This window comes from Aristolochia californica, unplaced genomic scaffold, assembly GCF_029961685.1.
Source record: "Aristolochia californica isolate CCGP_79_NKW_82.1479 unplaced genomic scaffold, dmAriCali1.0.hap1 SCAF_8, whole genome shotgun sequence".
In the NCBI taxonomy this organism is placed as follows: Eukaryota; Viridiplantae; Streptophyta; class Magnoliopsida; order Piperales; family Aristolochiaceae; genus Aristolochia; species Aristolochia californica.
The window spans coordinates 37,845,311-37,862,766 of record NW_027182279.1 but is presented as its reverse complement, the minus strand read 5'-3'; the positions used below and the strand labels follow the sequence as shown (position 1 = coordinate 37,862,766).

Below are 17,456 nucleotides of genomic sequence, written 5' to 3'. Positions count from 1 at the left end.
AGGAAACAAGTAGAATCTAATTACAACTAAACTAATTTTATCTTAGTTATACCATAAGTCACACACTAAAAAATAAGTCCTAGAATAATTAAATAATTAAACATAAATAAAAAATTAACATAACTAAAATACTTTTAATAGAAACTCTTACGTGAAACTCCTGTAAAACTCCACCATATTAATTATGGCTACGTCAGACTCCTTACTATGAAAGTCATATAAAAATCCCCTATACTTTGTTCCTAAAAACCTATTTCGTTCCTATGACTTATTGATTTTAAGGTCTAGGTGCAAGAGTCTAAATTTTATTTCTTTCACATTGATTCCCTTCTTGCATTGCGATGATCCAAAAATCATTGTTTTCGGTTTTGGCAAAGCTTTTGTGGGCTTAGTTTGAGAAAGGAAGGTGGTATTATTGTTTCATGAGTTTATCTTCTAATTGCAATTTTACTTTGATGATTACCAATGATTGATCAGTCATAAACCTGTAGTTATTTGGCTCCATAGGTGGTGAGTTCTCACTTATTTGCTTTAAACCTAATTTTTTGTAAACCTAATTTCTCTCAATATGAAGCATCAAAGCAAATTGAGCTTGTCTTTACAACTTTTTCCTTCTTAAAGTTTCTTATTAGTTTATGTTTCTTCTACTTTTTAATATATGCTATTTTATAGTGGAATAACATATTAGGCACTATTAAGTACTATGTTATGCACTGATAGAATATCATATTTAGTTCCAGTTCATAGCAGTACGATTAGATTTTAGTTTGATATCGTCTTAAATGGTACCAAAAACAGAGTCTAATGCATAAACTAAAACTATAGTAACTACACATAAAAAAAGATTAATGTTTATTTCTTTCTTTCAAATGGTCACTATAATTGACTTTCCACATGAAAAATTGTATTGTAACAACACAGTATCTCTTGATCTGCAAGTAAATGAATAGATAATTCATTTGAAAATATATTGGATAAAACATGAATATGAGACAAGGATGAGAGTTATCGAGGAAAAGTATTACAATCATTAAATTCAAACAAGAAGAGCTTACCACCATAAAGCACTTTTTTGTAAATGAGCTGAAGAGCAATCAAATTTTGTTGTAAAACCATCCTTCAGATGACCAATGTGAGAGACAGCACAACATGCACAAATTGAAAGAGAAATTTGGCATTTTTCTTTCACTTTCACTGCAACTGCAATAAACCCCACGTAGTAACCAACACATTTCATATAAAAGAGAGCAAATCAGCCCAAATTGGAAGATAATAAATCTCATACTTGGGCGGTAACAAAAAAAGGAAAAGGAGGTATGAGGCAGACGCCTTTCCGCCCACAGGCAAGAATGAATTTGAGTAAAAGTTTTGAGAAAGGAAATACACAAATATTTGGCTCAAGTTACCTGGCTATACGTAGATGCACTGCATTTTTCAATCACAAATAAACCAAAGACAGTTGCTGTGCTCTTTCCCTAGGACTCTTAACACAGCATACAATCCGGAAGAAAGAAGCAAGCAATTGAAAGTTTCTCAACACCACCACAATGATACAACCAACTAAAGTTTGCACCTTTCAGTATGGATTATCCAACTACTGGAAAAATAATTGGGACTAGAAACAATCCATTGCTTGAAGTTTGAACCTCATCTTGGGATCTGAACTTAGAAAGAGTGTACCATTTGTTTCATCTATTTTTTTTTTTCATGGCAAAATTTATACCTATAGCTCCCTATAAATACCTTGAGCCGGTTCTAGAAATTACAGATAGAAAGTAGCATGGAAAAAAATAAAGAAAGGAAACTGAACACAAGGAATCTTGTACCTCAAGCCAGCCTCAGAATTCGAACTCCCCTGTTGCCTGCATTTTCAAAAGAGAAACCCAGTGAACCATAGCAGTAAAAATAACTTGCATTGCTTTCTTCAACCCATCGTTTTGTTTAAATCTACCAATTAGTGGAGCTAAAATAAAAATAATAAAACAAACGCATAGATACCAAGCATAAGATGAAACTTCAGTTCCGTCATCATTCACATCAAAGATAATTTCCCTTCTTCCTATGATTTTTTTTCTTTTTTTTTCTTTTGAGTTGCTCCTGTAATTCATTTTTATGCTACTTAAAAAATTGATTTGATTGGAGAAGCATGGAAAAGCAATCCCCTAAGTTTGTTATTTAATGACAAACAGGTGAAGTTTGTAAACTACAAAAAACCACATCCGGTATAATAGAATCCACTAGTTTCGAAAGCTTTGTATGGTTCACATTTGGCTCCAAAAGAAATTTCGAAAGTTTTGTATGGTTCACATTTGGCTCCAAAAGAAATCAAGCCCAGTCCCTCTATGTTCATACTTCAGCATATAAGTAGCATTATGGTACTCATTGCAATGTGTGCAAGATAAAATTGTTTTTGGAATTGACGTGGTCAAAATTGAAGAGACAAAAAGAAACTTGCTCAAAAAGAAAAAAAACACTATCATGCACAAACTTGAGACCGCTGAATTATTTTTCTATATTGACATTAAAATGAGGCAAAGCTATACTTTCCCAAAGAAAATAATATTGCATCAAAAGGCCAGTTATCAATTATCACCAAGACTGTCATTAATCAAGTTTTATTTTTTGAATGTAAGAAACAAGTAGTCTCCACCTTTGTAAACAGGACATCCTTATTGTTCAAGCGCATAATTCCATCTTTCAAAATACATTTCCATCTGCTCTTGGTTCTAGTTACCTGCAGAAAACAGAAAATCTATCAGCAGCCGATCAACTGTAGTCTGTGTTTTCTCTGCCTTCATATATCTGTATCGATGAATTTAGGTGGAAAGCCCTATTTATAAACTGGGATTAAGACTACAAAATAATCTCCGATTATGATAAAACAGCTGAGATGTCGTTGTTGACATTGTATGTCAGACTTAACTGTTGATGGGGTAAAACTTCCACATAGAAAAGTGTTAAAAAGAATGATCCAGTTATAAAGTTGAGCAATAGACCTCCTAAGTAGCTAATCAGTATGGAATAGAAACGGGCTCAATCCAACGTTAACAATATGAAGGAACTTCAGAGTTCCTTCAAAAGGTACAAGTATTTACTAAATGATATGTGATATGTGGTAGCACAACACACTGCAAACATCACCAGTGAATAGCAACCAGATGCAAGTTGAAGGCTTTGAGAGAATACACTAGAAAAGACAGGATTACTTCATTAATAAAAAAAACAACCCAATCAAACCCATGGGGTGAAATTCCCAGAGCATCTCTTCCTGCTCTGCTTGACCAAACAAAGTCGGTCCAACAAGGTAGAACTGGAAAAGAACTGGAAAATATGGAAAGAACAAACAGGCAAACACCTTGTCCTGCTTTGGGTAACTAAGCTTTAAAACATCCCCTATCCCTAGCTCACTCGTAGAAGAAATTGGAAGGTAGTCTGTTGGCCACATTATTCCTAACTACCTAGGACCCTCGGTTGGGTGGAAGGGGAAACCGTCCTCTTCCCCCATCCTTTCTGTTGGTGGATGAAAGGGCCCCTCCCCTCTGCCATGATGAAGTTTTCCCTCATGGATACGTATGTACAGTGGGAATAATTCCCCCAAGCAACAAAAGACCCAACTGACCAGGTACATTCGGCCCGTTCATTGGTGAACCCAGCCTGGTCAACTGGGATTTGAGCCCTCCCTCTGGCTCTTACAAGATAACTGGAGAAGTGATCAGGTCTAGTTGAGCTGACACTAGTTTAGGTTTTATAACACTGTTTTACTCCTTTGGCCAATGTGATGCAACAGTAGTGAAGATGAGAGCCCTCCATCAGGGCTAACAACTCATCACAAGCAGATCTTCCACCTGTTATGGCGGAAGCGGATTCAACTATTGTTGTTAGTTGAGGCAATGGGAACAAATGTCTGTCAAGCCGCTTATTGATGTATTTCAATGAAATAGGAGATATCTATAAAAATGAAGCGGCTTTTAGTTGCACAACCCTCATAGGGCCAATAGCATTGCTGAGGAGTTGGTTAATGAAGAGGTCACCTGACAACATCTCACAGTCAATGCCTCTCTTCCCTTCAAAGTTTTCATTTCTTTCTTTGCCTAAAGTTGAGCTTGTTTTTAGCTATATGATTTCCTCTTTGCTTGAAGACCTTGTACAGAAGTATATAGAGAGAAAATGATTCCGGATAGAAAGAAAACTCATATACCTTCTCAAACTGAGCCAATACTAAATGACTGGTGTTTGGCTCTTCATCACCTCCCTCCAAATCATCCAAATCATCTTCGTCATCATCTTCGTTTAGAGGTGGTTCTTCATCCTCTAAAGCTTCGCCTTTTGCAACTTTAGGGGTTCCACTATTGTGAGGAGTAAGTGAATCTGAAAGAAGACAGAATCTAATGAATTTGTCTTCAATTTTGTGCTATTTAGAAGTATGAGTTTCTTCTTTTTTGTTTATTTGTTATTTTTTTTGGAATGGCCGTCCAAACCAATGAGATTCCTAGTGAAAAACTAAAGAATGACGGTATCGCAAAAGAGAAAAGAAAATCTCTAACTGAACTTACCATAGTGTGCTGCAGTATTGAATTCTTCATTGCTGAGACTCTTCAAATAACCAACAAGAAGTGTTTATAATAAACACAGATAACCTTTCTGATACCACAAAAAAATCAATACAAATAGCAGTGATAGACTAAGAACTCACATTCTCATAAACATCCTCATGCCCATCTTTCTGTGGAATCCTATGAGTGGTATGCATCATCTTGACCAAAGTAACAACAGCGTTGGGATCATTACGGTTCTGAATACTTAATCTGTCATGAATAGGTACAAGGGATTCTTTATTCAAATTGTTCCCAACAGGCACCTGAAGTAGAAAATACTATCAGAACATTTCATAAGCTCATACTCTCCTTCAAGACTCGGATCACTGCTGACATGACAAGCAAAAATGTCCATTAAATACTATTCCTGCTTTTCATGTTTGTGTAAGGTGTCTGTGTCAAAACGACATTTATCACTAACATTGATATCATTAACAGAACCGTGACCAGACTGGTCGGGGCAACTATATGAATGCTCTCAATTATACTATATGTTTTACTAGCTTTGTTGCTACGTGGATCTGGTATACTTGATATCTTCTGGTTTGGTACAGTCATTGGACTGCTCCTACCCCAAAGTGAAGCAATACTTTCAACTGTGCATACAACAAAACACACATCAAAAGCATGAATTCTGACAAAATCATTTTGAATGTCATTTTCTGAGTTGTAATAAGAGTTATAGAGATTACAGTGTGATTGCAAAATCCGTCCAAGGAAAGCACTCAACTTTCTGCATGTACTGAAATTGAATATAGGGGATGTAGATAAAGTATATTAATAACATAGTTATCCACATGAGATGCAACCTTTTCTTGCAGAGAACACCCTAATATATCATCTCCTGATCCATCTTGCTGAGGAATATATCCACTAGGAAAAAAATGTGGAGGCAAATCTTCTCGCTTCCTTTTGCTAGCTGTCGATGTGAAGAAGTCCTGAAAAAATAGCAAGAGTCACTTTTGATGAAACAAGCTCTAGCCACTAGAAATGTCCAGTCTGCCAACTGAAGGATAGACAGCCGTTCATGCTGATACTTATGGAAGATTCCTTATACTAAAGAACATAATACTGCCTCAAGTAACAGATAAGGGCTGTCAGAAATCAGTATAAAAGTTCACTTATTGTTCTTCTTTCTTTTCAAAGCAAAGAAATATAGCTTCAAGCATAGTTTACTCCACTGACAGGAACAAATAAAAGTTTACCCTTTGCAATCCAAACATGAGAAAAGATTTCATCAAGAAAAGGCTCTTGAATAAGAAAGAGAACAAAGATAGCAAAAAAATACAGAAGTATGTTCTTTCCCCTATTTATACATATCAATAACACATTATTCTCTTATTTCTATAACGAAAAGTACTATTAAACTGCTGAAAATGAAAAAAAAAATTGAACACTAAAAATTAAAATAAAACAGTAGAATTCTACACAAATTTCTAGGCAAATCCATTAAACGTGTAAGAGCCTAATTTTATAATAACAAATTGATTCGACTTAGGTGAACAACTCAGATGGAGTTTCAGAATTCAACTAAGTCAGATCAAACAGTAGAATTATGTTACAGTACCAATTTCACAACACTGCCTCCAGCCAGTCAAACAGCTGACCACCTTGATAGCTTCATTTGCACTAAGAAAGTTATCGGGGATCCATAATACAAAGTGTACTAAAGAACAAAGTTGAAGCATCTAACTCAACATTGCAGTTTTTTTTTTTATGAATAATAAAGTTAGAATGTGGATAACCTTAATTTTTATTTTGAATAAAAATTCTTCCGAGAACAGAACAGAACAGAAAACAAATGGCAGACGAATGGAAGATTCACAGTTGGGACCTACCATAGCTATTGGCAAATGCCAGACCAGCTGGCTACAGAACCTACTTGTATGGATAACCTAAATTTCAGTAAATAATATTGAAAACTATAATCTGAACTCAAGTTTGATATGTCAAATTTGAAGGACAAAAAGCATTCCTGCGGCTATTATAAAATAGCAAAGTGAGGAAAAACAAAAATGTAACTTTATCCGACAAAGAAAAACCAGGATTTGATTAAGGAAAATATTATTTCCTTGTTACATAAGAAGGCTTATTTATAGGCACAGAAATCACCAAACAGGAAACTTCTTTGTCACCGCCCAATCTAGAAAATAGACTCTAACTCAGATTGGGAAGACCCTAATGTACTTGGCTTTTTCTCTTTGATTATGTTATTCATTGAGCTTTACAAAGGTAATCTAAATAGAACGAGAATCCCCACCATATGAACTCTTAGAGGGCTTAATGGGAACCACAATTTTGTTCAAGCCAGCCATCCAATTCTCTAACAATCTCAAAGTATACCACAACTAATCACAGAATGATATGCTTAATCCATAAATAACACAGAAGTAGATTATCAACCTATGGATGTAAAGTGGGCCCACACTTCTCAAATTGGCACAACCGAATTAAACAAAGCTGATCAATATCACTAAGAACCTCCAATCCACCAACTTCATTAACAATTTAACAAATTAACCACAAAAAACAGCAATTAGGCCTGACACAGGCACGAATAAGGTAACGCAGGAAAGGACTCAACATATCATCAGTAAAGAACCTTCTAGGGGCAGTATAAACACAGTAAAGTGCTTAATTAGTCGTAGGGGCCATCAACCAAATGGTTATGGCAGAAAAGGAGAAGGAACAATCGGATTTTTACCCAACAAGTAGATGAACTTCTTGAAAAAAATTCTTGTAGAGATCAAGAGCTTGTAAAGAACAAAAAACTTATAAAAGAACTTGCTAAGTTGTGGAACCTAATCAATACCTGCGCTGAGTTGGTATGCGGATCGACCTTCGCAATAAGGTCGTCGTGGGGGTTGGAAGGGGAGCAAGAAGCCCCCCTCCCGGGGGTGTGAGGGCGGAAGCCCAGCCCGGTCCACAATATATTAACTATTGTTTCATTAAAGCAAGTTTGAGAATTTTACTCTTATATCGTGGTTGCCCTAATTTTCTCTTTATAATTGAGGGGCACCGCTATTAGGGTTTGATCATCCGAGGAACTTCAATTGTGGTCGAGAGAGGTTAGAGAAAAACAACACCTGTAAGTGTGTACAATCTCTCTTGTAAACTATTTCATCTTTATAGCGGATTACTCCAGCGGTGGAAGACAGGACATAGTCTCACCTTGAGGCAAACCTGTATAAATCTTGTTTGTATTCTCGTACTTGCTTTTTTCTTTTTCCGCGATTATTATTATTGCTCTCGTTAGTTTGAAATTAGGGCGTCTAATTCCTAACAAAACTTCCCATATCGCAATCTAATACTCAGATACCATGTAAAATCGTAAGAATAAAGTTTGAGAAAGAGAAATTTGAAAGAAAAGAAAGAGGAAAGAGAGAGGGAAAGCAGCCAACAAGCTGCATTGAGTTGAGGGCTCAGAATTTGATCCTCATCTTTTTATTGCTTCACTTAAGTGATAATGATATAAAATGAGAACATTGTTCCTCATTACAATATCACTCATAACTCCCTAAATACAACTCAGAATTAAGTAAAAACTGAAACATAGACTTATAATATGAAGCCTAACTTGCTCCAACACTTGTGAGAAACTTACACTTATAGGAACTGACCAAACTACCCTTACATGTGAATTCTAAGAACATCGCTAACTTGCATCAAAGACCCATGGGCAATAACAAAACACTGGCAAATATATGATCAAATGTCACAATAGTTATGACACAGTAAACGAAGCAAAATCCAACAAGGAAATGACACACAAAACATATGCATGATAATTGGTAATTTATTAAAACAACCTTCATTGGTAGCTGAGATTTTCCACCTCCTCCTTCCTCTTCTCTTGCTTCATCATAAGCTGAAATTGATAGAGTAATCAATTGATCTCCACAAGCATATATTTTTATCTACACATGATTATAACCATGTAAGCATGTCCCACCATCACTTACCAACATTTACATCAACCCCTAGAGGCCTTTGATTCATCCATGTTGATGGAGATGGAGATGGAGATGGAGATGGCTGCTGCTGCAGGACACAAACGAATTATCGATCAATTCCATTTCCCCTTCTAGCATTGCCATTTCAAACCAAAGTGATGATTGTTCCTAATCATTCCGTACATCCTGAAAATGAAAAAAGCCACAGTCTGTGCACCACCAATTAAACAGAAACAATGTTAAAATACTCCTTTAGTACCAGGAAAACAGGAGGCCTTCCACCCTTTGCATCTGTAGCAGAACCATTATCAGGTCCAGCACTATATTCGCTGGGAGCAGGAGGGAAGTACTGATATGCTACTGGTTCAACAGGTAAAGGTGTTGGTATTGGTGTTTGTAGAGGTGTCTGAAAAGAATAAAACACAAAGATTTGTTCAGAAAAATGTGAAAATCGGAATAATTTTAGAGCCAGAGTGAGAAATGATAAGTAACTGCCAAATTTCTCCACATAAAAATGGTACTTCAAGGTAAACAACTTATTTTGTTCTGACACTATTTATCCATGGCATTATGCTCATCAGTTCTAGAAAAAGGTCTAACACCAACAAACATGAAATACTTTGCAATTGCATATTTTCTATATATATATATAGAGAGAGAGAGAGAGATTGCAACTGCAGAAATGAAAAAATTAAGGAAGATTCTAAAATTATGTTAAAAAATTTAAAATGCACAAACTTTAAGGGAGCTCATGAAAAGAAGATAGCAAATCTTAAATCTGCTGATGATCAAAAGAACAAAATTCAAATGATTGATATTATTCGATCTACAAAAGTTGGAAATACAACTGATTACCGGGTCAATGAAAAGATAACATCATAAATGCAGTTCAATGAAAAAAATAAGACTAAATTCAAATGGCTCACTGGAGGGAAGAGCATCTCTGCTGTCGGAGTTTCATACTCTTCAGGTCCTTCATATGGAACATTCAGATCACGAACAGGGGTTGGAACAGGAGCTCTTGAAGCTGGGTTTCTCTCTATTGGTCCTTGGATTGCACAACATTGTAACATCTTTAGCTCCCATAGCTGGAAAAGAGCATTTATGAAGTAGATGAATATTTATCTTATAAAATATCAATATCATATTTAGTGCATTTCTCCACCTAACTGCCAATGACAATGCCAATAACATAGTGGCAATTGTAACTCTTAGGCCAGCACAACTTCATAGATCTGGAAGAAATATATTTAGTAAATTGTGAAATCACACTAACAAATACTTAATCAATGACCACATTTTTATAAGAAAATCTATGAGATGAATGTGCTCTTTTTGAAACGAACTGCAAATGTTATGCCAACAATAAAATTGGCACATTTAAATTCTATGCCCAGATGAGTTCATAGTATGCAGAAGAAAATGAACCAAATACATAGATATTGCCAGCAAGAAACAACCAATTCAAGTTCCAACATGGAAATGAACACTTTTATGTAAAAAGTGTTGTAAAGCGCAGGAAAAGCAGTCCCAGGGTTAAAAATTGAAAGACATGTCAGCTGATTTAACTTTATCAGCACATTTAATATGCTTTTCTTCAAGAAAGTTCAAAAGTTTAAATGGTAGAATCAGGCCTTTCTATAATGACCCATAGAACGAGATCCCCAACACTCCCCCCTTCACTGCTTTAATTTTTTAAATTTATTTTTGAGAAAGATAATTTTAAAAATAAAAAAGAGATATACATAACTCATAAAGGAAAAGAAACATCAATGCCACTCCCACAAATACCTCATTTCAGCAGTCACGTATTACCACAAGAATACCAGTGTAGGAATAAACAACTTCCCTTTCTGAACATCCTGTCTGTCATGGAAATTTAATGAAATTAAATTTATCCTTAGGAAATCAAGTTCACATGACCTCTTACCTATCCCATTACTGAGAGGCAGCACTTCTTTCTTTTGTTTAAAAACCACACAAGCTAATTTGGGCAGAAGATAGTAAGCATATGCCTTCCTTTCAATTTAGCAAACATTCAATCACCCTTTTTCTTTTCCATTGTGAAGGATATCAGGTTACTTCATTTTTTTTTTTTTCATCTTTCAAATTATTAGCCTAAACACTCCAATCCAATAAAGCAGTCCTGCTGTGCCTGTAACATAGAATGTGATTGACCTTCCAAAAAAAGCACAAAAAAGGAAAAAAGCTTGAAGAGACCATTTCCACCTCATCATTTATTATATGTTTATGTATTATTATGAATTGGATTACTTTCATAATGTCAAGATAGCAAAGTTCAGTTTACCCGACCCATCCAGAAGCTTATCCATGAGAAATTTACTATCACCTGTTTTAACAGTGGATCTGACTCTTTCCCTCAAGGAAAATGCTCATAAGTGCTTAAATACTAAAACCATTGCAAAAAAGATGCTATGACAGTAACCCATGACAAAGTAGTGAGCATGCATATACTTTTTTTATTTTTTTGAAGATAAGGCAAACTAAAATTATAATTTCAACCTACTACATCCACAAATCTAGATATCCATGGTAAAAAAGACAGAATAACTTGAAGTGGTATATTGGTTTTTAGATAAAATAAAAAAAGCTCATGAAACCCGCCAAGAAAGATTATCTGAACAGTAAAGGAATCTGCCCTGCAAAATTTAAGGGTTACTTTGAGATGGTTAAGAATACAATTTTGATGTAACTGCAGGTAGGTTTTGAAAAAAGCAGGCCAATGAAAATTGTCTATAATGAAAACCCACTATTGACTATACTCTTCAAAAGCAACTCTATTTCCTCAGTATTGGTAGCAACACAGAAAAAATACCACTGAAGAGAATTTATATCTATCAAAGTAGTGATCTTTCTGCTGGTAATATCTGTCCAATGTGCATATTTGGTAAATCCAACTTATATTCTTCATGACACCATCTTTTTTTAGCAGTCCCTCTGCATGCTTTCAACGTACGTAAGCTCATCCCCGATGGACTCAAGCAGGCTCATTTTATTTGATTATGATGGCAGCATAAATTAAAATAAGAGAAGAAAAGTACAGACACCACAAAAGGAGAACACTGAAGTTTCAAAATTCTAACGACAATGACTACTAATCTCCCACATATTAACACTTAATGTAATTTTCCTCATATGTTTTAATTCTTGAATATTTAAGTATAGAAAAAGATAGCCACTTCTAAGAAAATTGTTCCATCAAGAAGAAAAAGTGTCAATCATTTTGGGTTTGATGAGGGTTGATGTATCATAGTTCATACTAACAAATACTAAAACGTAAGCAATTTGTATTTTGAAGATTGTGGCACATGTGCGGTTGCCACCGAAATTGGTTGCACTCCTCGCCCCATAAATAATATGACACTGAAACCCACATAAAGTAGCTTCTGTACACACTCCACAGTTAAAAGTCCAGAAAACAGACCAACAAGAAGAAGACACAAAAATAAAGACAAAAAGGTTCATCCAAGAAAAATACGCAAAATGTTTTAAATCAAAAGGTCCGTCCACTCAAATTCCGCACGAGCAAGCGGATACAAAATCAAAGAGTTCAAGTCATGCTCAAACTACACAATCTACCACCGAGAAGTTTGGAAGCACCAACCAGCAAGAATACCTAGAAAACCTACCCAGTGAGAAAGAAAAAAAGGAAGTACCGATTGAAGCTCATTGAGCACAGAATCATCGACTCCTTCATTGATGAACTCCTGTCTGAGCTTACTGACGACGGAATCCACAACATGGAGATAGACCGCTGACACACCCGTCGCCATATCAGGAAATTCAGGTCTCTCTCGTCGGTTCGCAGAGTTGGGTTAACACAAAATCAAGTATAGTTTGCAGAGAATCAATTGGAGTTTCCGGGCCCGGTAGAGATCAATTTGAGCGTCCTGTCGTCCGAGAGAGGGAATCGAGAGTGGGAGAAATTTGAGTGAAGATGATATAAATAGGTCTGCGTCGTCGAAATCTGCACTGCCTTCAAATCGGGACCAGCGGAAGCTATGACAAGTCTACGAATCGAAAGTTGACACGTGTTACAAGATTTAGATCAAATTGAGGCCAACCAAGATTGGTCCAACAACCCGACTGTCAGAAGTTCATAGAGATCCAGGACCCGACCACCGAATTTAAAAGGAATAAGACCAATCAAGACACCCAACCCAATAAAAATTGTTCTGGGTCGAGTTGAAGTTCTATATTACGGGTCCATGGTGAAGACCTATATAAATAGTTAAGTAATAAATTTTATTCAATTTTTATTTAACTAATATTAACTTAATAATAATATATAATTTTACCTAGGTGGCTATGCTTGATTGTCTTTCTATCACAAATTATTTACTCATTCGAGAGAACATACATAAAACTTCAAATCCACAAATTAGAAAATCGTCCCAGATGCATTTCATTTTCGAATTGTTATGGTCCTGGGTTAAGCATTTATGTCTTTCACTCCTAACAGGCCGGTCTTTTGGGTAGTATTGGCTAGGTGCTTAACATTTGGTATCAAAGCGGGCTCCCACGTCGCGAGTTAGAGTCCCGGGACGCGCAAAGGGTAGATTAAAATACTGGTAGATCCTTGTGATAAGCCCTGGGTCGGGCCAGTGTCATTGCGTGGGCGCAAAGGCTGGATTAAAATACTGGTGTCCGGTCTAGGTATTATTGCGGTTGGGCCAGTGTCGTTGTACCACCGTGGTCGTCGGCTCACGAAGGTGGGGTGTGATGTTCTGGTCCTGGGTGAAGTACCTATGTCTTCCGCTCCAAACAAGTCGGTCTTTTGGGTAGTATTGACTAGGTGCTTAACACGAATCCACTAATATGGTTTAGAATCAAAATCTATTAGTGTAGGAGTTAGCACGAGAAATACCACATGTTAAAATGTTACTCCCAATTTACCAATAGTTCTGAGGGTGGTTCTTTATTAATGCTATTTTCTTGTGTCTTTGAGATAGGAGGGTAATTTTGATAAAAAAAAAAAAAACTATTTTAATTATGAGAAGGAGTGTAAGTCATGGTTTCAACTTGAGTAGCCAAAACACCAGTCTTCTCTGCAAAGAGAACTCCTTCGACTCTATCAATCTCCTTCCTCCTCTATCCCTAAATTGACCTAGCTCTGATACAAGTTTAATGCATTTTAGAATGAGTATGTGTGAGATAGAGAAAGAGAATGAAATTGCCAAGGTAGATGAGACAAAATGCCAAAGAAATAACCAAATATGAGTTAAGCGATTGAACTGTCTCACCTTTGTCTCCTTCCTTAAATTAATAAAGTATTATTATAATCTATCTAAACGATAAACTTACCCACAAATATCGTTATCGATATTTAGTTGATTTATATTTTATTGATCTTATTTTTATATGAAGTATTATATACATGTTATTGTTTTTACAAATAGGTATCCAACAAATGAAGATTATACTTCTTTCTTTTGATCGTATTGTTTTGATGAATAGGCAAATCCTTTTTTGTTCTGCTTATGTAAGAATGTTACTATATTTGTAACTAATAAAAATATATATTTGTGTAAATATATAATAAATTTAAATTTACATAATCAAGAATGTATATGATTAATCATTTTTCTTCACCAAAATCCTTTTTTGATTTTATTTTTTGATGAATTAACAATGTGAGAAATTGTGTTAATTATAACATAAATAAACATATTAAAATCAAAATCAAAATATTTTGGTAATTTGAATGTTGCCCTCACATATATTTTTGTATATTACTTTTTTTCCTGATATATAATAATTTAAAATAAGACATAAAAAATATATTTGTAAAGTAAAACATATACATTGGGTCAAGTCACAAAAATTAAACACATGTTTGTGATTCAAACATGGATAGAATTTATTGTAGCTCTTCCAAGTGGTATTTTTTCAAGAAAATGTTTTACTATTTTCAATGCTCCAAATCGGTCTTATCCGCCTTTGAAATTGAGTGGGGTTTTTAAACTTAGATTGTTTTTGGATTGGTGTATGGAGTTATTTGCTTAGGAGTGATTTTTCTTCTCTCATATTAGTTTCATATAAGCTAGACCTTTTGAAAGGAAAAAAAAAAGATCGATCCCCAGAAGCAGAAGGAGAAGTACAGAAAATGAGATAAGTGATAGAGTCTATAACGAAGAAAAGACTTGTTCCTAGTCAAGCAAGTTGAACTAGCCCGTCTGGTTTGATTTTGATAACACCACATGAAACCCTGTTAAAATAAGCAACTCTTCACTTGGAAACAAAGTTGTAAGTAGGTCAGGTCGAATTGGAAGACCACATAACTACTAATATGCAACATGTTGTATTCTAGACAATATCAAGTCAAGCAAATTAGCAACCTTCTATTCATGGGTGGATGTCGCGGATTAGATGAGTGACATTAAATTCCATGTGTGATCCAATTTTTATGCATATAGAGACGTGGAATTTCGAACAAATTACACTAAGGGTTGGAGTGGATCATTAAGTCGAAATATTTGATTTATCATGTTCTTAATTTGTTCAATAATAAATTACTAATTGATTTAAATATAGAAGTAAATGTGTATTTCTTGGAGTTATTGATAGTGGTAGGATATTCCTACTCCAACATAATAAACTAGTTAGAGAGGTCTCCCCAATACAAAATAATATATAATAATTAAGTAATTTTATAATTTTAAAATAAAATATAATTATTTAAAATATATTATGTTAATTTAAGTAAATTAAAATATATTTTAAAATTAATTTCAAAATAATATATTTAAATAATAATTAAAATATTTTTGAATATATTTTTATTACAATAATAACAAATTTGTTATTTCAAAAATCAGAGAGGAGGGTCCAGTTTTTATTCTTTCTTTGGCTTTAACCGGTTCAGCTGGTCGATCGGGTCCGAGTTCGATAGGTTTATAGATTCAGAAGCTACAACCAGCCCATGGCTGAGGAGATTCACGTCCTCTCGCTGTTTCGAGTCTCCCCAGTCTGGCCGTATAAACTATAAAACTCCAGACGAGTGAGTGCCTTTTCAATGTCGCCAAGTGCGAGAAAAGAAAAGGTGGGTCAAGCTCGAAACCTTCTTTTCAGCAACCTTTCAAATTTCAAAGCCTCTCGTCTTTATCAGGTCATCTCCTCTCCACTCTTTAAAGCTTAAGCTTGTCTCAATCATGATCCGTGACTAAGTTTCCTGACGAGTTGTGCTCGTTCAACTGAGTTCACGGCTCTGTAAAGATTTAAATTTAACGAGTCCATCACCATTAACGTCAGTAAAGATTTAGCTCCTCTGACTGCATGAAACTGGATAATGGCAACCACTGAATTGCACTTTTCATTCCTTGTGACTATTGCATTTGAAGCCTTGATTTTTGTAAGAGTTCAGAAGAATCTCCTGCAATTTATGGGTGGATACTTCTGTTTACATATATGTGAGAAGATTTGAATTTACAGGTAATTAATCAAGTTATAATCAGGTTTCAATGATTCATTCTGCACTACTTTCAATACACCATCTGAAAGTTTCAAACGTAATGTGATTATGAAAATTTAAAACTTTTATTTAAAAGGATTAATTCTTTCTCAAGGATATCTGCAAGCTAGGTTTGATATACCAGCATCGTGAGCATTCATGCTTAATCTGAGAGTTGCAGAAATAAAACCATTTTTGGTGTTTAAACTGAAGGTTTTACACATGCAAGCTGAATCTGAAGAACAGAAGAGAAACTGAAGGATTAAAAAAAAAACATGAGAAAGTCTCATCTTACTCAATAGTTGGAAAGATGGAAAGATGAGATGAGAAGGATCTTTTTCTCCAATACCTGTTTGATTACAACTCTCTGGGCTCTATATCCATCTACTAATTTCCTTTTTGGAAAATCTGCTCACAGTTTGGAGCATTCATCCAGAAGAAAATTTCTTTTAGTTTTATTAAACACTAATATACTCCCTCAGGGAATTCTGGGTTTCCTCTTCTTGATATATTTTCTTGTCTACTCCTTGAGAGTTCTGGGTTTATTCTTCTTGTTAGTAGAACATAGAGCGAGAAGAAAATTTCTTAGCAGTATTTTCTTGGCTTGAGCGTCTAGTTCAATGCTAAAGAACCACTTCTCCTAGTATGGATCAAGGCTCATGTGCCACCCCCACTTCCAACTATGAACCACACCTCAGGGATTTTTTTGCTTCACTTAAAACCTGGAAATCCTTGTTGGGCACTTCTTCACGAGGTGATGATAAAAACTAAGGTTTCGGAACTGACCAGTGAGTATGCATCAAACTGGATAAATGAGTGGAAGGCATTTCTGCTTTCTTGGTGCAACACTATCATGGCTTTGCAATGACTTGGAAATTCAGACATCAAAGCCATCGGGAAAAGGAAAAGCCATGGATGAAGGGTTCATTAGTGGAAGAAACTTTTTCTCTTCAATCCAAACTTAGGATAGAAATAAATGGCAAACGCTGACCCAGGAAAAAAAAAAGGATTCTGGAAGGTTTTGCATACTGAAAATAGTGGGATCTGTAATCCCAGAAACCAGAAGCTGTTTTATCTATGACTACCGGCTTCTTGTTCTGTAAATCAGCCATTGATTCTTCCTTCCTCGAGTTTCTTGCGTTTATAACGTTGAGAGAAAACTTAAAATGGTTTTCAAATTCATGAACGATGTACATCATCCCTAATGGCTGCATCTTTATTTAAAACTGCCTTGAGAATATTTTCAAATATGAGGCAAAGAACTTCATCGGGATCACAACCTCACAGAATTTGTCAGAAGAACTGAAAAATATTAGAAAAGTGAATCTTTTACTAGACTAGTAGGTCAAACCATTAAGCTGATAACTAGAACAAAATCAATATTTGTTTTTCTCTTTTATCATAAGTTGGATGCAGCATACAAACGATCCTGGAAGA

At 35.2% G+C, this 17,456-nt stretch overlaps 1 protein-coding gene across 3 annotated transcripts; it reads right to left on the bottom strand.

Annotated features, from left to right (window-relative positions):
* Window positions 1-869: 869 nt before the first annotated feature.
* Window positions 870-12,477, bottom strand: LOC137939029 (transcription initiation factor IIA large subunit-like). Of its 3 annotated transcripts, XR_011109920.1 has the most exons (13): window positions 12,226-12,477; window positions 9,475-9,636; window positions 8,808-8,954; window positions 8,558-8,636; window positions 8,405-8,463; window positions 5,405-5,533; window positions 4,694-4,858; window positions 4,554-4,593; window positions 4,199-4,368; window positions 2,651-2,734; window positions 1,827-1,862; window positions 1,056-1,200; window positions 870-932 (listed from the first exon to the last, which is right to left on the bottom strand). XR_011109920.1 is itself a non-coding variant. In XM_068784194.1 (12 exons), exons 1-11 carry the CDS (start codon window positions 12,340-12,342, stop codon window positions 1,839-1,841), a joined length of 1,173 nt encoding a protein of 390 aa, XP_068640295.1. In that variant the 5' UTR covers window positions 12,343-12,477; the 3' UTR covers window positions 951-1,200; window positions 1,827-1,838. The 3 variants fall into 3 exon arrangements, 2 of the variants coding, with proteins under 2 accessions (XP_068640295.1, XP_068640294.1); XM_068784194.1 differs by lacking the exon at window positions 870-932 and having other exon boundaries at window positions 951-1,200; window positions 8,558-8,633; XM_068784193.1 differs by lacking the exon at window positions 870-932 and having other exon boundaries at window positions 952-1,200.
* Between the last annotated feature and the right edge of the window lie 4,979 nt (window positions 12,478-17,456).

What these genes read in the sequence shown, in the direction of transcription:
- LOC137939029 (XM_068784193.1), bottom strand. Translation starts at nt 12,342, where the DNA reads ATGGCGACGGGTGTGTCAGCGGTCTATCTCCATGTTGTGGATTCCGTC. An exon ending in GAAGGCCTCCTGTTTTCCTG is followed by an intron (nt 8,637 to 8,807) that starts GTACTAAAGGAG and finishes TGTGTCCTGCAG; the next exon opens with CAGCAGCCATCTCCATCTCC. An exon ending in AATCTCAGCTACCAATGAAG is followed by an intron (nt 5,534 to 8,404) that starts GTTGTTTTAATA and finishes CTATTTTTTCAG; the next exon opens with GACTTCTTCACATCGACAGC.